The sequence below is a fragment of the Crocodylus porosus genome, unplaced genomic scaffold, assembly GCF_001723895.1.
Source record: "Crocodylus porosus isolate Cpor-Errol unplaced genomic scaffold, CroPor_comp1, whole genome shotgun sequence".
NCBI classification, from domain to species: domain Eukaryota; kingdom Metazoa; phylum Chordata; order Crocodylia; family Crocodylidae; genus Crocodylus; species Crocodylus porosus.
In genome coordinates this window covers 230,162,888-230,184,630 of record NW_017728886.1, presented here as the reverse complement: position 1 = coordinate 230,184,630, position 21,743 = coordinate 230,162,888, and the positions used below count along the sequence as shown (strand labels likewise).

The 21,743-nt window shown below is 40.9% G+C and overlaps 1 protein-coding gene across 3 annotated transcripts in view; it reads right to left on the bottom strand.

The window, feature by feature from the left end:
- Positions 1–235: 235 nt before the first annotated feature.
- ESRP1 (epithelial splicing regulatory protein 1) overlaps positions 236–21,743 on the bottom strand; it is a 42,021-nt gene continuing 20,513 nt past the window's right edge. For 2 of the 3 annotated variants that reach the window (XM_019550626.1, XM_019550643.1), the window contains 5 exons: positions 20,709–20,927; positions 17,375–17,573; positions 14,487–14,655; positions 3,864–3,966; positions 236–860 (listed from right to left, as the gene is read on the bottom strand). In XM_019550626.1, the coding sequence (XP_019406171.1) occupies positions 3,879–3,966; positions 14,487–14,655; positions 17,375–17,573; positions 20,709–20,927 (675 nt within the window). In that variant the 3' untranslated portion in view covers positions 236–860; positions 3,864–3,878. The remainder of the gene's footprint in view (positions 861–3,863; positions 3,967–14,486; positions 14,656–17,374; positions 17,574–20,708; positions 20,928–21,743) is intronic. The other variant, XM_019550635.1, reaches the window with a different exon arrangement.

The following is a 21,743-nucleotide window of genomic DNA, read 5'->3' as shown; positions in this document are numbered from 1 at the left end:
AGAACTTCTGTTGGAAACCACCATATACCTGCTAAGCAAAGGCTTTGGGGTGGGGTAGAGAAAGATGAGGAAGGAAAAAAAAAACACCAAAAAATTGGTTCAGATATCTTCTATCACTTGATTCATCCTTAAATCTCTGGTGTGATCATATTGAAGATGTCACATTATGTTTTAGGGAATGTCTCTTCAATGTGTATAGGCAATGTGCAACAGGAGAGAGGAGCTGGAGTCAAAGTCTTTAACATACCACTCTTTATATATTTTACAATGTTACAATAGGTTTTCAGGCAATTCATTTTACATTCCTAACCATTTTTGCACTGTGTAAATTATCTCTGGTTAGAATGTCAAAGTATACAAATCACACAAATATGTACAAGACATGAAAACAATGTTTTATAAAAATTGAATTCACAATTAAAGGTCCTAAAATTATACATATTTTTAAAAGCTTTAAACCATGTGCAAATCTGATAAAAAGACTGTTGCGGGGTTTTTTTATTTATCAGTTGTTTTTTGCTTCAGATGTCCTGAACCTGCAAGTTTCATCTAACCTATTTCTCTGTGTTAAGAGAAATGTAATACTTTCTGTATTGACAAAAAAACATCAGGACTTGTGAACTCTGCATTTGTGCTCTTAGTGAATGGCTCAGTGTTTAAGACAGTTTGTGTATACATGTGTCTGTGGAAACTGTGCATTAATTAGTTTTTTAAAAATTAGATAAAGGTCAAAATGCTAATTTTCAAATTTCTGGAAAGTTTTCTTGTGTACAGTTGACTTGACCAATAGAAGAACTGGGAATGTAGTCAATCTCCATTTTGGCTGGCTTCCGCTGTTCAGAAACATAAGTTGGCAGAATCTGTATGGAACAAAGTCAACATTAGTATGACATTAATCATTTTCGTAGGTCCTGCACATTAATTAATTAAAAAAAAGTTCTAATAAACACCAGGAAAAACTGAAATTTTTGGAATTTAGCATTCTGCAAGCTCACCAATATTAAAATCACTCCTTTTTCACTAGAAAGAACAAGATGAATCTTATTCATACATAAAAGTCCTATATAAAATTCAAGACAACCCCCATTCCACATGGGGGAGGGGAAGCCCCTCATTTTGGATTTGAGTACAAGGTATAGGAGGGTGGGTAGGTAGCTGCTGCAGCCCTAACTCCAGCTCCCCCCTGCTCAGATGAGGCCAGAGTCACACCTACAGCAGCCCCCCTCTCCTCCACCCTTTTTGTCAGGTTCTAGCTTTTTTCCCTCCTGAGGCAGGGAGCACAGGAAGCTCCATCTTCTGTCCAGCCAATCAGCAGCGATGGTGGCTGCAGGCCCCAGGATCCTGCTGAATGGCCAAGCCTAGGCTGTGCTCCATGTCCTGGGAGGGAACAGAGCCAGAGCTGTATGTAACAATAAGTGGGGGGGTGAGGGGGAGGAGAAGGGAGCAGGGAAGATGGTAGAGGCTGTGGGGAACAGATGGTAGGGCATTAAAGCAGGTTGTAAGGGGAAGAAGTGGTGGGAGCACAGGGCAAGGGGGCCACCTGCTCCCCTAGCCACATGCCCCAACTTCTGCAAGAGTGTGCATGTTTGTGTGGAAGGGATTTAAAACAATGCTCCAATAAATTAGGATTCTACATGGAAAATTTATACATTTGTTATAATTTTTCATATATCTTATAGAATTATTGGGGGGATTATCTTATTTTCAAAGTTGCCTTGGATTTGGGTAAGCCTAGTGTGTACACACGTACCAGCCACCCAACTAAAGAAACTGGCTGTGGGGAGAAGGCCAACATTGATTTAAAAACTAGATTAACTTTATCTGGTTTAAAAAAATGGCTGTGGTCAATTTTGCACGTGATTCAAGACAACAAATCATACACGTACCATAGCAACAGAACCACAACAAGTGAAAATTGAATACAGGAATTAATTGTCTTCACAGGATACACCTCAGTGAAAAGGAGGATCAAAAGTAATCTTTGCTGAGAAGCAGAACTTATCCCCTTCTGCTTGAATATGGAGCTTTATAAAACCAAAAGATGACAGAAACCCTTTGTAAAGAAGTCCCCAAATCCTGTCCTAGAACCAGAACATGTACAAAAGCATGCCTGTCAAATTGCAAAGGCTCTTTAGGTAAATCTGATATCTTGTATTAGACCAACTCAGATAGTTGGAAAAATTCTTCTTTGCAAACTTTCAGGTATAAAACACCCTTCTTCAGGCTGAGGAAACATCTGTAGTTGGTGTGTGCCTTTCCTGGATGAAATGAATAGTAAAGAAGCCAGGCGATGGTATGCATGCAAGAAAGCCAGCCAGTAAAGATGTAAAATTGAGGAGTCAGGGGTGGGGGGAATGAATGTAGCTGGTAAATAGTGGAGAGGTCAACCTGGGGAGTCGGGTGCGTTAGACAGGTTATAACATGCCATAAATCCAGTATCTATATTTAGTCCATGATTTTTTGTACCCAGTAGGTTGATGAAGTGAAGTTCATAGGCTTGTCTGTGAAAAGTGTTTTGCAAATTCCCTTTGAGGATTAGAACTAAGAGATTGGAGAGAGAGTGGTTTTCTTGTGAGAAATGTGCTCTCACAGGTAATTGGGTGTTCTTGTCTTTGATAGATTTCCAGTGTGCGTTCATTCTGGTACACAGTTATTGTTTGGTTTCTCTTACATATTTTCCATCAGAGCATTTGGTGAACTGGATGAGATGTATTACGTTTCTGGAGGTGCAGGTATAAGATCCAGGAATGTTGACAGTTCTGTTGTGGGGTGTAGTAATTGTGGTGGTGGTGATGTTGGCAGGTTTTACATTTCTTGTCATGGCATGGTTTGGATCCATTCAATGCATTTTAGCCCTGATGGAAAAATGTTTACCAGCTACATTCCCCCCGCCCCCACCTGTCTCACCCACTGACTCCTGAATTTACATCTTCACTAGCTGTCTTTCTTGCTTGCATACCAATGTTTGGCTTCTTTATTATTCCTGGATGAAATGAAGAGCACACAAACACTGCAGATGCTTCTTCAGCCTGTATTTATACTCAAAAGTTTGCAAAGAAGAATTTTTCCAACTATTTGAGTTGGTCTAATAAAAAGATACCAGATTTACCCCAAAAGCCTCATCTGCCTATGTTCTTAGACCAGCATGGCTACAACCTACATGCTTGTTAAACTGGCATTTTGAACCAGAACTTCCAGTACAAATGTTTCTCTTCTGGCTAGCTTCATCCGTTGAATATTCCTATATAGAAAATTAAATACAGCAAAAACTGGAAAAAAAAGACTGAATTAGTCCAACAAAGACTGCCCAGCTTCTGGGCACTGCTGGCAGCACAAGACAGAGGCTTCACTTGGGTCCTGGAATTTTGTCTGTATGAAAAAGCAAAACAATTTAAATTCTAGGGTTGCCCACAAGAAAAGTTCAGTCAGGCTGAATACCACCTCCTGCCATTCTGTGGGGTTACCAAATTTGCATTCTCTCAAGATATACTGTAAGAATTAAGATCACTTAGAAAAAGATCCTCTTTAGAAGAAGTCCTCCTCTTGCACATTCTAGGACACATTACTCCAGCACCAACGATATGATGTGTTAAGGTTTCTGAAAAGCTGGGACAAAATACCTACTTGCCAGTGCAAATTGCATGCAAAATCCCCTTAGTAATCAATACCCAAAATACACTTTATGTCAACAAGTGTATATTGCGCATGTTCTACAAGGACCATTGAAATGAGAAACATCCCCTGACTGGAAAGCATCTTTACAGCTAGCAAAATGCTCAAATGAACGATAAAGATATAGTTATAATAAATCTGGCTACAATATACAATATTCAGAGTCATCTCTGAGTGTTGCTTATACTTGCCTTCTCTGAGGAAGTCTAACTGCTGGGACCTTTAAATGCAAATCCATTTTTTGGGCATTGTCCTGGCCGGGTCATTTGCGTGTATAAGTCCATCCTCTGCATACTACAATTCAAGTTTAGATACATATGTGGTCAGAAGCAAGACAGAAGTTCAGTAGAACCAAGAAACAGCAACCTGCTATATGGTAATTTGTTTCAGTTCAGGACAAGTTTCAGAATATAGGTAGCATGTGTAGGAGTTTGTAATGCTCCCAGTCACCATGGAATCAAAACAGATTGGCAACAGCAATGATGATGTAGAAATAAGCCTCAGGTAATCACCCAAAGCACCAGCATGTGAGGTCTTGTCAAACAGGATTGGCCAGTTGAGACAGTTTCAGAGGCTCAGAGCATTAAGAGCACAACTTTCAAAGAAAAAGATTGAGAAGCCAGGGAAACTACCTGGCTGTCAGCAAGAGCAATACAAATAAGAAATGTATAGGTATATGTTGCTGAATTGTAACTCTTTCCAGATGTTTTTCAAAGGAAAAGTTCATAAATTAGCCACTAGATGGACCCCTATAAACTGCTTACCACCACAACGTATCATCATGTACATCAAATCTTAACATCAGGTGAAATCAGAACTCAACCCGTTTTCTGCCACCACTTTCCTCCAGTGCAAACTATATTGTTAAATTCTGTGCGTTAAATTCCTGGACAAAGACTTACTTAATTCCATGTTTCATTAAATGCTGAAAGCTTGCTAAGAACTTTTGCTCCGATTACTCAGTTGGTTTAATAAAAGATAACCACATCTACTCAAAGAACCTTGCCTGTGTCTATCTATGTCCTTAAACCAACATGCCTACAACCAAAAACCCAACTAACCTTCAACATCTATTTTGTCCATTTCTATCACGACAACCTTCACCACCCCCTATAGACAGGATGTCTTCTCTAAATTGAAACGTAATACCTTCCTCAAACTCACTTTCTATGAAGACACCTTTAGAAAAGTTGCTGTCAGGGATTTTCCATTAGTTGTTTAGGCACTAAATACAAGGCAAAAAAAAGAAAAGCTATCCAAATGTATTTAGATATGTAGTATATAAACGCGTTTCCCCCATTATTCTTTTTGCCTTATTCCTGCTCTTGATTTTACTTACTTGAACAAATACCTATTTTAAAGTAGGACCAGAAATTGGAAGAAACAGACAGTCTCTACAGCTGCGTCCAGACATGCAGGCATGTGCAGTTTGTGGCACCATGAACTGCACAAGTGGAACATGACCCTGTCCCTGATAGCAAATTTACAGCACAGGGACAAAACTTGCTACTGGGATTTCTTGGTAGCAAAAAAACCCAGGAAAAATAAAGTGGCACAGAACACAGCAAAATAGCATGTATGGGAACAAACAGAAGCTTGGTCCTCCAGTGAGATGCTCTGGTTGCAAGTCACAGCATCTCTACTGCTCCATTTGTTCCCCTGCTGCTCTGCCTTACCAGGAGCCGGGAAGAGCTGGGCATGGGCAGTTTGCCCAAAGCAGGACAACAAAGCCTGTAACAAAGTCCACATGTAGTGGCATGCACTGAGGCACAAAACAGTGGCACAAATTTGTGCGTCTATTTGTGCTGCTGCAAAATGCATGCCCCCGCACATCTGGATGCATTCTATGCATCATGAGTGGTTGATTATTCAGACTGAAACCAGTATAAAAAACAGCAGATGAGATCCAAAGCAATACAGAACATGATTACAGTTGGACTTAATGGAAGAGAGATAGCTGCAAATGGTTTCACCAAGTTATCTGTTATCAAAAATTAGTCTGAGTATGAAAACTTGAGCTAGGAACAGACATTCACCATAAACCAGTTTAAGTGATCAGAAACTGGTTTAAAAGCTGTAACAGAACAGATGTTCAGTGCACATAAACCAGTTTGAAAATGGCTGAAACTGGTTTAAGATAAAGCTGGTTGAATGTAGTATCAGACTTAAATGATTTGGGTCAAACCAGTTTATGCAATGTCTGTCCCAGCCCCCTTTCTGGTTTAAGATAAACAAGACCCTCCCAGCATCCTGGCATGCTCTCTGGGCTGGGCAAGGCTCTCTGCTCCACTGCAAGGCTGGCCCCTCACCTCTGCTCCCTGGCCATGGCTCCAGCACAGACTGTGGGCTGCTCTGCCCTCTCTCCCTCACCACTCCCTGCTAAGCAGGAATTACCCCCTCCCCTCTGCCCTGCTGAGGAGATGCCTGTGCATTAGCTAGTAGACCACATGGTGGCTACAGTCCCTGCTGAATCAACAGGCAGGATCAACAGGCAACTGGTAATGTCCCGCTGTTATTTTCTTAATGGGGTGATAAACACTTATCAATTCCCTACTGGGCTAATCAGAGCATCCTGCAGGGGTCTGGCCATACCCCACTTCCCTGCCACAGCTCAGTGCTGTGGAAGGGATGGGAGGGCTCCTCTAGTACGCTTAGGCTTCTAGCTTCAGCTACTGTAGGCATATCTGTGCAGTTACAAACCAGTTCAGCCTAGGCAGGTTAGACTAACCCATGGGTGACTGGTGGCTCCCAAATCTGGGGAGGGGGGGAATGACACCCGCAGAAGCTGCCGGCAGTGGGGGCAGAGCTGGTGAACGCCTCCTGATGCCAGCAGTGGCCTTCTCGGGGGGAGCACGTCAAGCACCCACAGACACTGCTGGCAGGTGTCGACAGCAAGGATGGCCCTGTCGGGGGGGGGAGGGGGCACATGCCCCCCCAGTGTCTCCCCTATCAGTCACCTATGGACTAACCTGCAAAGATTGAATCAATTCAGTCTCAGCCTTTTTGAATATTTGTCCCTAGCCCAAAAGATAAGTAGTTACACCAAAGATTATGTTCATTGCATGACCAAGAGATGTGTGCTTTTTTCAAAGCAACAACTCATCAAAAAGCTTCACCTCTGGAAAGCTAGAAAAAAAAAAAAAACTTTAGCACATGATATTCTGCCTTGGTATTCCCATCTTCAAAAGGAAACCACTTCTAGATTTTGGAATATCAAGTTACCCAAACTTTCAGTCTAATAAATCAGTACAAGAGCAGTAAGAAAGATGTCTGTAAACTGAAATACTGACAATATTCTGTTGTACTGCAGTCAGTAACAGCATCCACACTTACACTGATTTGTAATACTATTCTCAAGAATGAGGGAAGGGGATCCTAGCAAGTGCACAGCTCCATTAAAACATATACCCACAAAGACGTAGACCAGTCACTGAGAAAATATCAGAGAAGAGAAAATATCAGAGAAGAAACAAGTTACTGAAACAGTGCTGTAACCAAAGCCCCGGAAGCACGTGAGAAGAGACATTCAACAGTCTTACAATAGTTTGTATTGCTCATGAACTGGACTTAAAAAAAAAACAAAAAACAAACACCTACAATTGAGGTTCAGAAATAGGAATTTACTTGAAAAATAGGGGCCAACTGTGTTAGCTACCCAGGTTGAAGCACACGTACCCAAGCCCTTCTGTGAGTATGGCACAATGTAAAATACAAGCTACTGTTTCTAACCTCACCATGAGGCTCTAAGCTAGAATGCTTTATGTCATCCCAATGACTAATGAAACCTAGCAAAGCAGAAAGCTGGTTGAAGGAGCTGAAATAAGTATTATACACCCAAGAAGGAATAGATTTTTCTTTTAAATGAGGTTTAACATATGGCATCCTATCAACACCATTAAAATTGGCAAATAGAAAGACATTATTTTATTGGTGGCCTGAGAAAGCGTTTCCGAGCTGGATGGTGCTGGCATAAAATAGCGTAGTGGCCCATTCTAAATGACAGACCCTTGTTCTCTTTTGGCAAATTCTACAGTCTTCTTTATGCTCTACCAAAACAGTAGATAATTGGTATGAAGTTCCAGCTATGGATAGATCACGATAAACCATTCATTTGTGACATGAAGTAAAGGAATTCCCACTGAGACTATTAGCAACTAAATAAGTTTGCAATGCTGCCTTCATTAGCATTTTATCCTTAGAGTGGTCAAGAGCTGCACGAATGTGTTCTCTGTACTTTTGCAATAACTTCAGTTAATCTTATGGCTTTCCTTTGATGTTACAATTTAGCCTGTAGGATACACAGCACCTTCCTGGAATCTGCAGGCTAAGAGAGCCATTGTCATCTCCTTTTCACTTTGAAGTCTGAGATTTTTTTTTTTACTCAGTTCTTGGACAGCTCTTAATATTAACGCAATCCAAATCAAACCACACACATCCCTTTATCTCACTAATATCCTAATAGGCATTAAGTCAAAAAAGCTTCCACCTTGACAAAATATATAAAGTTAAAGCAAAAAAGCCTTCCCCCACCCATGCCTTGTCCTCTACAAGGATATCACAGAAAGATTGCTAATCTCAGCATAATACAGAGTCCTCTTTTTGCAGTGAAGACATATTCAGCGTCTTGACTAGAAGAAATTGTAGTAAGTTTATATTAAGCATAAGTTAATCCAGTACTTGTGCTGTGGAGCTTATTTGAGCACAATGGATTGAATTAGATTGTGCGCAAAAGCAGTTAGTGCAGAATAAGAGCATTCACACAGGAAGCTAAATCCACTACAGTAATTCTGGGCTAATGTCTTCACATAGGCACTTTTCCTCCCCCCCGGGGCTAGTCTATGTTTACATGGAGGCAGTAAGGCTAATGTAAATATTCTTGATCTGTACACTCTGAACTCTTTACTAAAATGATACGATACAAGAAGATCTTAAGGCTAACTCTTTCCTGAAAGAGGGAAAGTTTCTTAAAGTTAAATTTCCTAAGGTTTGCATAAAAACATGGTTTGAGGATCTCTGATTCAAAGGAAAGGTATTTTTCAGTTCAGTGTTTGCATGTGAATTTAGCTATAACCAGTGTCCAAATTGAACCCATATCAGCATTTCTGACACTGCTGTACCATGCAAAAGCTTCCAAAGTAAAATTTGATTAAAGTTTTGAAGTGCAACTTTGAAAGTGTAAATATCCATGTTTATACAGCCCCTCAAATTTGATTTTGCCATGCAAGCAGTACTTTTGCACCCAACTTGGGGTGCTCATTCCTCAGGGTTCTCAAATTTTAGCCATGGGACTCTCCTTATTTAGAAAACGTTATTGGGGACTACCTCCTCTTCCACTGGCATTTACAACAATTGCTTAAATACTTATCTAATGTTTTACAAGCGATGTAACTGAAGGTCTCAGTGTACATTAGCATGCTGAAAAAAGGACAATTAGCTTTTTAACAAGTACTCCAAGTATTCGTTTACTTTAAGGCACAAGAGTGCCAGCAGCCCAGAGCTACATGTTCTCTCCAGCTGCCCTGGGGGCTTGAGGGCCCCAATCCTGTACACTATGGGAATTCCTATCTGGGATGAGTTCCCCAAAGCTGTTGGGAGTGCCACCCTGGCTTTCCCTGCTTACAGGGAAGCACCTTAGAGATCCCAGGGACACGTCTCAGTAAGCTGTGGAAAAGCTAAACAGACACTTCTAGGACTTGAGGGGCCCGATGTGGCCCAGGAATGTGCAGGACTGGGCTACTTAAGACCCAAGAGAATACATTGCCCATTTTCTTGCTAGTAATATACTGAGGACATGTTTCACCCAATGAAGCATGGATCAGTTGTACCAGGACACTAGAGCTATATGAAGCTTTGGGTGCCAATTTGATTCAGAGGAGATTCGGCCACCAAATCTCTGAATCCAAATTGAATTGGGAGACCAATTAAAAGGTCTGAATCAATTCAAAGCCTCTGAATTGATTTGGAAAAGATTTGGAGATTCAGCATTTGGGTAGCCCCGCTTGCCACTGCAGGGAGCTGGACCCAGGCCCCATGCTGGTAAGTAGAGGGCAGGGGGAATGGAGGAATGAGGAAGGGACCATGGGGGACCACCACCATGCCCCAGCTTGTGCCCGCTCCCCCAGCCCCCTTGAGCACTCCCCGCCCTGCCCGCCTTCCCAGCCTGGCTCTAAAAAAAGGGAAGAGCCGGGATGCTGGGGCCAGGTAAGGGATAGGGCCTGTTTGATTTGGCTGAATTGGTGGTGGCTGAATCTCTGAATCAGATTCAGGACAGTGATTCGAATCACCTAATCAAATCCCCCGAATTGGCCAAATTTGAAGCGAATACTAGCCACTTCACACAGGCCTATAGGACACATCCCAGCACACCTGATCTGCTTCATTTGGCAACATTATTTTACACTTATAGAATACTAAGGAGTTGTCAGGATCAGCTACACATTTTCTAGTTAATGAAACATCAAGAGGCTGCCCCTTTGCATGATTCTTAATATAGCTACTATCCTCTGTATAAGTTAACAAAGCAGCAAATCAACTGTTCCAGGAATGGAGCCATAAGCACTTCTGTATTATGGATTGTGGGAATGCTCCACTCTGAATTACTTCCAAAACTTTAACCAGCTCTTGGAGATATTTAAGAAAGTATAGATATGGCTGGGTGCTTTGCAAGAGGTCTAAATCTCATTGATTTGACAATAACTCCTCTTCTTTGTAGGTTAAAGTGTTACCTGTGCCTGGAGAGTTCCAGCTGGAATCCTAGACATATAGTTATAAGCAGGTTTTCCTAATGGTATCACAATGGGTTGGGTCGCACCCCTCCGAAACTAGGGGTGCAACCACTGCCTTTTGATTTGAATGATTATAAAGACAAACTTAGCTTCTTATTAAACCCAGACAGCTGAAACAATAGCTAACTCCACCCCAAACAAAAGCCAGCAAAACCTCTACCCAGGTCTCACTCTTTTTTTTTTTCTTTTTTTTTAAATAAAGGTTTGCATCTGTGAAAACACTAGGGAAGCTGAGGGAGAAGATAGCAAGGAAGTATATAATATAATCTGAACAAGTATTGAGATGCAATTATGAGAGAAAGGCTAGAGATTGGTAATTTATTTAGAATAGCAAGAAAAGAAAAAAGTCTATTGGAGGATAGACTGCTGTATTCAGAAAAACAAGACTCTCCGCAGGGAGAAGCAGCAGTGGTGGGCAATTATTTCGGGTGAAGGGCTGCTTACTAAGGTTTGGCAAGCCATTGGAGGGCTGCATGATAGGCAGCCAGGGGCAGATAAATATTAATTTTCTAAATTTTTTAGGGACTCTATGGGCTGGATAGGCTGCATTTTACTCACCCCTGCCCTAGCACAAGCCTGCCTCAGACCTGAGCTGGGTTATTCTGGTCTGCTGCTGAAACCAGTGCTACTCGCAGATCTAGCTATAGATACATTAAATAACAAACTCAGCATGCATTCAGGATTAAACAAACAATCCCTCTTCCCCCAGGACAAACCACCTTAATAAAAATCACTGGTCTTCTCAAAAAACAGAACAAGTAACATTAGGGTCTGACTCCTTGTCCAACTGAGCCATCAGGTATATTAGATCTATCAAAATGCTGCATACAAATTTAGACTCCAAATGATTGAATTTCTCTCCATTTCTTGATTCAGTCACTTCAAAATATTTTAACAGTGTACAGTAATTCTGATACACCCTGATATTAATATGCTTATTATAGACACTATAGCAAAATTGTATTAAAAGAAAAATCAAGTGAACCACCATTTCACTAACCAAGGGACATCTAAACACTAGAAAAGGGCTTCCCGCTAAGGAACAGAACATTGCACAAAAAGATTAAAATCAGCCATAATAAAAACCTCAACCTTGTAAACACAAACCTTCTGATACCAGGTCAAAAGGGCTTTCCTTATTTTCATAGGTGCTATTTGTTAGACTTGTAACTCAACATTTGGTCATTAGCCACTGAATCCCTACTGCTTTTCTGTGTACATGCATGTACACAGAAAAGCAGTAGGAATTCAGTGGCTAATGACCAAATGTTGAGTTACAAGTCTAACAAATAGCACCTTGTTTTATATTTGTTTAATTTCAGAACCATCAAACTCATTTAAAAACAAAAAACAAACAAGCAAGCAGTTCACACTATTAAATGACAAGACAGCTTTACCTATCACATCCTTTACAAAAGTCCAGTTTTCACACTAAATAAAATATTATACTACTAAAACAAGAATTTCCTGGATAAGCAGATACTGTATTTCATGGTGTATAAGTCAAGTTTCAAAGTCCAATTTTTAATTCTTAAAATTCAACCTCAACTTGCACATTGTATCAAAATCCCCTGTGAGCCTTGCTAGGCTTGGCACTTGGCTGATAGGGCCCCACCCCCTGTGAGCAGCACTGGTGCCCAGCCTTGACTTATACACCATGCCTATGAAAATCCTTACCTTTCAAATTGGAAAGTTGGGGGGAGTTCAAATTATACACTGCGTCAACACATACACCATGAAATACGGTACATATTTTTATCACAACCACCATAAACTAAGCCACAAAATAAAGCTTTTTCTTGGGAAGCTAGATATGAAAAGTTCCTTGGAAACAGTGAACAACTTTCTTGGCCGCAATTTTACCTTGCTTCTAAGTCTGATCAAGATGTATAATTTACAATGCACCAATAATCCTTGTTCTTGAGCAGCTTTCAATCAGCAATCTGCATCTACACAGGGATCATATCCACTACAATGTAGGGGTTCCACATGAAGCCTCACATCTGCATTGATTACTTTACAGAGTTATGGTCTTTTCCAGAAGGGCTGTCAGTAACATTTATAGTATGAAAGTACATTATATTATAAAGCACACAGTACTTAGCTGAAATCAGAACTAACATTTGTACACTGTGAGGACAAATGAAATTACTTGTTTTGTGTTTTTGAACTATTCATCTCCATGCCTTTACATTCAAGCAGCTGAGTTTTGTAAGTGACGGAGTAGACAAGTATACTGCTGTCACTTAATTTTAATTAGTCTAAAGAGCTTCTTTTTAGAATTCTTTCCCTTCCCTTGTATAGGGAAGTGAAAAACAGTTTGTGTGTATTTTAGTGTGGCAGTTAACTGAAGAAGTTTTTAGTTTGTGTGGAAGGGGTGAGCAGTCCTAGGCTATATCATGGCTCCTCCAAAGTTCAGCCTGCACTTCCATTCCATGATGAGTATCCTAGAGTAAAGGACCACAGGTGCTTAAAGGACCCCCACCCTCCCTGCCCCATGATCTTCCAGGAAAGTCTGTTGCGCCCTACCTCAAGAATCCTTAACCCAGAAACATAGTCCTGACTGTGTCGGAAGCCACACAAACATTTAGTATTAAACCAGAGCACCAGAACTAACAAGGTGTGGCAAATACACAAAAGAAAGTACTATGTGCATGGTATATGGGAAGTTTTCAACATAGTGGGTGGGACTAGCATATGGCCTTACATATGTACTTCACACAGTGTTATCTACGTAGAGACCTGCCCCCCACTACCCTCCCAACACTGATAACATTTTCTGCAAACAGCTACAAGCATTAAGCTGTGGCCACAAAATGTGGTCTGACGACCACTGCATTAACCAGACACTAAAGCAGCAGGGAAGGTTGGTAGGGAGCATGGTTCCACATGGAACTCATGCAAAACAATTAAGTCAAGTGAGGGAAGTGGAAAGAGACATTGTTGCAGAAGGATTTCCCATGTGGAGTCACATGCTCGGGATAGTTCTGACCCTCCCTAATCATATCCTCTGCATCCAAAGCAAGGACAGGAAGCAAATAGCCCTAGGTACTGGTTTTTAAGTTTCAGAGAGAACAATAAGGGTGGTGAATAGGAATATGGTGAATGAAAACAAATTTAATTAGTGAAGAGAAAATTTCTGTATGTATTTGCAGAGATGGAAATATAGTAATGTTTAATGACAATGTTGATGTACACTCCAGGGTCCCAACAAAGAGTATCCATGGCATATCTTTGAAAGGGTAAATCAAGTTGCATGACAGACATGTAAATTCAAACTCATCACAGAAAGATTTGGATTAATCTTCCAATACTCTATTTACCACTATTGAGATTACACATCTGCTTTAACTGGGAGGGTTGCCTTGTGATGGAGAAATATCAAGTCAAATTAAAAAAAACCAAACAAACCTCACCCACAGAGGACTTGTCTAGGGAAAGCTAAAATCTCTCCCAAGGGAGAAAAAGAGGTGGAGTGGGGAGAGGGGAAATGAGTTCTTATATAGAAAGAACCTTTTATCATAAAAAAGAAAAAAATATAATCCACAAATTCTTTAACTTTACAGAAGCAGCTACCTCTGGAATACCAGAGCAGTAGCCAGAACTCAGCAAGCCAAGGTCAAAAGAAGGAAAAAGGTGGTAAGGTTGGCCAGAGATATTAAAGCAAGCACTTCTTTTATGGAAAAAGCTATCGATTTTTTAACATGCAAAAATATTTTTTTAAAGTATAATTTCCTTTTAAAACAATGGAATTTGTAGTCCTTGGGTACCTAGGCACTTTTGAAGAATCCTACCCTACCACAAAAACCATCTCCTTGACTTTAAATTAGTTTGCCACCTACAAACATTATAAAAGCGGGAAAAGCTTGTTAAATAACCAAAACAAAAAAAACAAACAAAAAATTGAACAGGCTGTTCTCCACAGCACAAGCCTCCAGCATGGCAGCCCAACAACATTCTTTTGTGAGCCTTGTGCATTTGCTGTAAAGAGTTCTTTGTTTCTGCCTCTTGTTTCCTCTTTTGCCCTACCTGGGATAATATGCTGTGTAGTTCATGAAGAGTTGAGTGCCAGCTGGATAGTATGCTGTTGAGGGCTGGAGTGTTCGTGGATTCAGAAGCACAGAAGGCTGATAAAGGGCAGCTTCTGTTGGAATAACTGCTGCAGGAGCTGGCAATGAGTAGGAAGGAGGAGAGAGGCCTAAAGAAATAGATGGAAAACAGAATACACTTCACATTCCACCATCTTTGCTAGTCAGATAGCCCTGAACAGCATCAAGCTGTGAACACAAGGTCTTTACACAGTTTAGGTGCCTTGTTCATATTGTCATTCACATAAAATGAACTTTTCTATATCTTCTCGGTTTTTCTATTGTACAAGGGAAAACAAAAAGCATGCAATAATAGTTAGAAGCACCCCTTCCACTCTCACTTATAAGCACTTTTTTTCGCATTTTTTCAGATCTAGGTTCACATTTAAGTCTTTTTCTTGAAAAGCCATAAGAAAGAAGAGGTTCAGTATCCGAATTCTGTGTCCACCAATTCCCATTCTATATAATATTCTTTTGCTTTAAGGGCCTCCAGCCCCAAAAGGTCTATTAGGGTATTGTTTGTTAGTTTGCAGAACAGAGGAAGCAGCAGGTCACAACCTCACATAACCAAGTAATACAAATTAACCAAACGAAGGGTATTTCAGCCAGCTGCATACACAAGGACTGGGGCTGAGGCAGTTCCACAGAGCTCTTGAGAAGGGATCCTCCTTCATTTGTACCATCCCACTCCCTGAAAGCTGCATCCCAACACTACTTTTTCTAGACTGAATAAAAGAGTAACTATAGCTCCAAAATGTAAAACTGGGTCCCTAGAATATAATTTTCCCCAAAAGCTATGCAGAGACCATTTAATGGCTCAGCTACTACCATCCCTCATGAAAGGAAGCCAAAGTGAAACTGCATGCCTGAAGTTTAAAATCAGCCGTTCTCTATTACCTATAACATCTAGATAAAAATTTTCTCCCCCTCACCCACCCATGATTTGCAGCCTAGCATTAGCCTATTTAAAATATTTTTCTCTCCAAGAACAAGAATTGGCATGTATTGTTTTCCATTTGTAGGAGATACGGACTGCTCAGTCACATTCAGATGTTTGCTGTTTTCCTGACTAAGAACACCAATCAGAGGTTTTTGCCATGCAAGTATTCATCCACTAGGAACCAGACTGAATAACTCCTTATGCCTTCAAAAAGCTATCAGGCAACAAAACAATTTTAATTATAACCAAACTGGCTGGAATTAGAAAAATACATTTCCTTTACATGAAAAAGAGGGTCATACTTTGATTACTGCATTTCAGAGGTCAAATAGTAGAGTATTATTTTCTCTTTGATTCAACAGTAAATTTGCATGCACAATAACTCTAAAGCTGTATACAGATGTTCATTTCTACCAGAAGAAATTCCTTCTACTACAAAACTAGCCTGAGAGCTGACCTGTACAGGTGCCCCTCCAAGCCCCATGGCTGGAAAGCTTCACTGGCTAGTTCTCCAACCAGAGAGCACCACAGGGCTGCTCCCCGGGCCACCCCTCCCCTTAGCCCATTAATAGACAGTCTGCCCTCTCCCTTGCTTGGGAAGGGGGCAGAGCTGTCAAACAGCAGCTACCAGAAAGCAGCAGCAGTCACAGGACAGCTGAGGAGGGTTCCTGCTCCAGAAGAATGGCCCCTCTCCAATCAGCTGATTGGCAGGAGTGGGGTATTCTCCCATGGTGGGAACCCTCCCAGTTCTTCCCCTGAAGGAGAACAGACCTTAGCCCTTCATTGGGTTAACCCAGGAGTTTGGGAGGGGGGAGGGGTGTGTGTGTGTGTGAGAGAGAGAGGTGGAAGGGCACAAACCAACCAAACAACCTCCCCTCTCCCTCCCCTGAAAAAAAACAAACCAAACCAAAACTTCACCCCTGCTGCCAGGCTCCTGGGCTGTTGCTACAGTGGCAATGGCAGCATACCTTGCCCTGCACTGCTCTGAGTCAGAAGCTGGGCTAGGGAAAGCCTCCTTACACCAGGCTCCCAGCCCCCGCAGCTTTCCCTTGCCCCATGCCACTCAGCTGAGCTGCAGGGGAGCGATTTAAAAAGCTGGAGGAGGCAGGAGGCCTCAGACACCACAATGAAGTGTTTTAGTTCAGAAGCGCACCGCCACCATTTTCTGTGCGCTGATGCGCATTTCACCACTTATGCAACTGCAAGTGATGCAGCACAATATGCATCAGCTCATGGTTGGAGCAAACTTGATTAATTGAGTCTTTGCCAATGTGCTGGATCTCCAGCATGTTGCAGTGCAAAAAGGTATGTGTATAAAATGCCCCAATAGACTTAACTCCGTAATATTTAGATTGTTCATGGAGGACATCATGGATTAGTAGGTGTTAATAACAGGCAGAATATTTGTGCTTAGGTCCTGAAAAAGGCATAATGGTTGGATCTGAACTTTATTTAAAAGTGAGAAAGACTTATTTTTAAAAATTGAGAAGTGCTATATAGATGTGACCCAAATTATTATATATATTTTTTTAAATGCAATGTTCCTTATCAAGACCTTGGTAGTCAAATTGACTTTTTTGTTATAGTTAGAGTCATTGCTTGTCCTGGGCAAGTTAAGCTTCAGAAAGATAAGTTTGCAAGTGGGGAGGGGGAAGAAAGAAGTCACGCACATAATCTGAATATAGTTTTTCTCCCATGTCATAGCAATCCACAACCAAAAGGAAAAAATAAGTGATCATAGGCTACCACTGATTATAGATGGAAAAGCTTTGCATTAACCATCCCCATTAAATATACCTTTCAAAGAATCAGAAAGACAGTCAAGAAAGAAGCTCCAACACCTACCAGCACACAGCATAGAGTAGTGCCAAGACCCAGGCAAAACTTACATGGTAACTTACATGGTGGTGGGGACAAGCCATTTCGATTTAAAGTGCCCCCCATTAATACAAAGTTCATTTCCTCAGCAGAACACTGAAAGACTTCAACATATCTATCCTTCATTGTCTTCTTATGACATTTCTGTGCAGCCAGAAAAGCTCGGTCTGCAGATTTCATCTGGATAAAAGCATCCCCTGATGGACGTCCCTGAAGGCAAAATAAAGGAACAAGTGCATCTATAACTCTCATACCAAAATTCATGTAATGAAATTCTGTTCTGATATCATAATGTGAAACAGTACTACCTGCAGAGCTAGGGAGAATACACTGTTAAGATCAAGACTATTTAAGCAATCACCACCCAATCTCTTGTGCCTATTAAGATTTCCAGTGCATATTACTCCAAATCTCTCACTACTTCTAGGGAGCCACGGTCTACTTGCTGCATAGTACATTTGACTTGCATCGAAACAGGCCCTGGACAGTCATTTTAATATAATAAAGGGCTTAGTTTGTCTGTGCATAATGCTCCCAAACAACTAGACATGCACCACCAAGAGGGTGGGCAGTGACTGGCTGGGCGGCTCGGACCCAAGTTTGCACCACTGCCTGGGAAATTTGGCTGCGAGGAACATGCCCAGCCATCCGAGCAGAGAATGGGGCTTCCCCCTCCCTCCTTGCCTGAGGGCCACCCAGCCTGGACACCCCACAGAACAGCTGGTAAGGGGGGGGAGGCAGCAGCAGACAGGGACAAAGGGAGAGGAACAAGGAGGCAAGCAAATATGGGCCAGGCAGACCCAGAACAGCAGGAGGGGGTGGTGGGAAGGACAGGGGCGGAGACAAAGTGCTGGGAGTGGGGTGGGGGTAGAACAGGGCCAGATACGGTGCTCCCTCACTGCTGCCCCTGCCCTGCCCCCTGTCATTCTTGACAGGCAGTTTGCTAGTTTACACATGTAGCTTGAATGGCAATTAACTCAATTTAGCCCCAGTTGCACTGGGGTGGGGGGGTGTGGGGATGAGGAGGAAAGAAGTGTTATCTCCACACATCCCAGGTACTTAGGGTGGGACAATGGGCTTGTTATTTATATGATCCCAGAATAAGAGGCTTTGTCCTGTTATTAGCCTTAGATAGGTGCAGACCTAATAAAAAGTACAAATTAAGAAGCTTTCCTTAAGGTGTTATTTGAGATTGATAGATTTATACCAGAATAATTCTCCACAATGGGGCACCTTCACTCCAGCATGAGGAAAGCCTTTACCAGTTTAAGCCTGTTTTGCTTGGGAAGGGATTTAAATTTATCAGAGCTGCCTCCCCAAATGACATTGTGATCAAAGTACCCTTGCAAGCTATTGCTATATAGGTACAACTATATCCATTTAAAATTTACATCTGACGTTATATATACTGAGGGGAAAAAAATATCTGAGTAGATGATGACCAAGAAAGTTTTAGTCCTCTGTACTGAGAGCTGATTTCTTTACTGAAAAAGGAACAAGTTGCTGCCTTCCTTTATGAGCTCTGTAAAAACCGATCTCCAGAAAACAATAGTAGAGATACCACTGTCTATTCAGGTCAATGAGGTATTAAATTTCAGTTCTTGGATGCGAACATTTAAATGCTAAAATTTCCACAAGGTACCTACATAATTCAAGAGAATGTTTCCACTTTTCACGTGCGCTGTGGCAGCAGTTTAATAAGGTACTTTTAATTTAGAAGATTAATATAAATATGCTCCATTAATATAAAGATCAACTGAGGCAAACGCACAGGCTTCCACGGCAAGCAGCCATTGTTATCAAACTACCCATGGACAAATTTACAGGACATGGAGGCCATGTAACTTTCACCAGTTTGTACATCATCGAATCTAAGGACCCTCAGCTTAACTAGACTTTTGTAGGCCAAGGAGTGAATGGCGGGTAGACAGGACAAGCAAGGCAAAGTACCAATGCGAGTAAATTTGATAGTGTATTTGGTGCCCAAGCAAAAAAATATGGTTCCTGTCCAGAACAGTTTAAAACCTAAGCCCAATACCATTCAAATAAAAGGACTGGTCAAAGGAGACAGCTTCAGATAGATAGTGGCACAAATTCTAATAGATACCATCTTCTTTGTAGATTAAGTTAGACAAACAAGTGATTAATCCTGCTTCAAGCCATGGAATACTGGAAGCAAACCTATGCAGAAAAAATGGCCAATATAGAGAGACTGTCAGCTCAAGAGTTCTCCGTTCTTAGGTTTCCATTGCTTTTGATACAATTTTAAAAGATCTATGAAGTATGCAATTTTGGTAAAGTAGATGAAGCAATGTAATTTAGCGGTTCCCAAACTCTGATAGATTGTGCACCAGCAATTTAAAACGATACAACCTTAAGTACCACCAGCAAATTTTTGTCATATAAAGTAACTATAATAAATCTGTTAACGCATACTACTGACAGGCTGTCTGTATACCACTGGTGCTATCCGTACCACAGATTGGGAATGGCTGTGACTAATTTATAAGCCCTCAGAAAAATAAAAGCTGGTAAAAATGACCAATTATATAGGGCACAAATGAGATCAAGTCTCCCAGAGGAGCACAGGATATCCAACGCCTATGAGCATGTGTCCACTTTTCCCCTCCTGCCCATATAAATTATAAACATTCTGAAATTGTTTTCCTATATATTATACATAAAATCTGGCTGGTTGGCATGGGACTGAGACACTGAACATAGTTTAATATAAATTTACATACAAAAATATTTTATAATACCACTTCAAAATTTTCTGCACCACATTCATTATTTTTTCAGCTAAACGTGGAATTAGAGCACTAGACTATGTTAAAAGTAGCAGTAAGACCCATGGGTCAAAATGTTTTTATTAGATATTTTGAATGCCCAACTTGAAAAGCCCTAGTTTTTCAGAATGTTCAGAACACTTCCTACCATCAGAAATACTAAAATTGTTTCTATTAAATCTTTTTAGGTTCAGAATATACATTTTTGCATTCTGTTTTTGAAACTCATTGTGCAACTGAATTATTCAGTCTTTCAGGGACAAACAGAAAAGAAAGTCAGTTAATACCTAGCTTTTGTCTGATTATGTTAGTTTGTACACTATATTGGATCCACTATTAAAACAGGCAAGCCTTTAACTATCTGGCTTCTTCAGAAAGATTTTAATTACCACTATTATGCTTTTAGAGGGCAGAAATAGTAACTGACCCTAGTGCATTTAGGCGGAATACCAAAGCTTCTTTCTTGGTTTCCTACTGGTGATCAAGTCTTTGGGATCATAGATTAATACTGGCACAATGACAAGCAGGGCGTGAATTTTTTTTTAAGTCTCACTACCTGGTGATTTAAGACCATGTGAACTCCATGAGTTCGGATATCCGTAGAGAATTCTCCCAGGAATTCCAAGATGTCCTCTATAGTGGCAGTATAGGGTAGACCACGCAAACGTATGCAGTCTCTGACATTGGTAGGAGGCACAAACTGCTGAGGTAATACAGGAAGGATTGATGGTGAGGGGAGGGGGACAAGAGGCGTAGAAGAGTACCTGTTCAGCACCTGCACAAAAATAGAAACAAGGAAAGGTGTGAAAGAAATCCTGTATCCCTCTAAACAGAATACAGCTTACAAAAACATTCTATGAATTTGTACCAAAAAAGCCCCCAACTAGCCAATTCTGGAATACATGTAGGAGCTAATGACTTAAAAAAAAAAAAAAAAAAAAAAAAAAAAATCACCCAACGAGTTTAGGGTTGCTTTATTTGAAAGAATCACCTTGGTTTGGTTTAGCATATAAACCACAAATCAACATTCCAATGGAAAGTAGTAGAGCAGCAACTCACTGAATATGCATCTTATATTTATTTATATAGTGCTTTTCATCCAGAAACCTTGTAGAACACTTGGGAATTATGTAGTCATGGAAGAATTGCTTCTATCCAGTAAAATATTGCCAGTTTGGTGGATAAAAACTGCAGCTCTTAACCAGCATGCAGCACAACTACACTGTAGATTAGGAGAAAGAAAAGTAATCTGGATATTGGTTTTATTTTATAGTACAGTATATGCTACTTTTTAATAGCGACTGTTCAGAAGCACAGTTCATCAGGTCACGCTTAGATTGGCCCAAAAATCATGTCACATTTTGGTATTTACTGTCAAAAACTTAAATGAGAAGAACCCAGCACAGAATTACTTAAATATTAATTCCTTTCCCAGAATAGCGCACATTTCCTCTGTTCAAGACTTGAAATTTCTTTATATCCACACAGACAGAAGTATTAAATTGGGTTTTCACCAGTAAACAGTTACAAGAACTGTCCAAAGTGCAAAGTCTAAGAAAAACCAGGAGCTCGCCTGGGAACTGACTGAGGC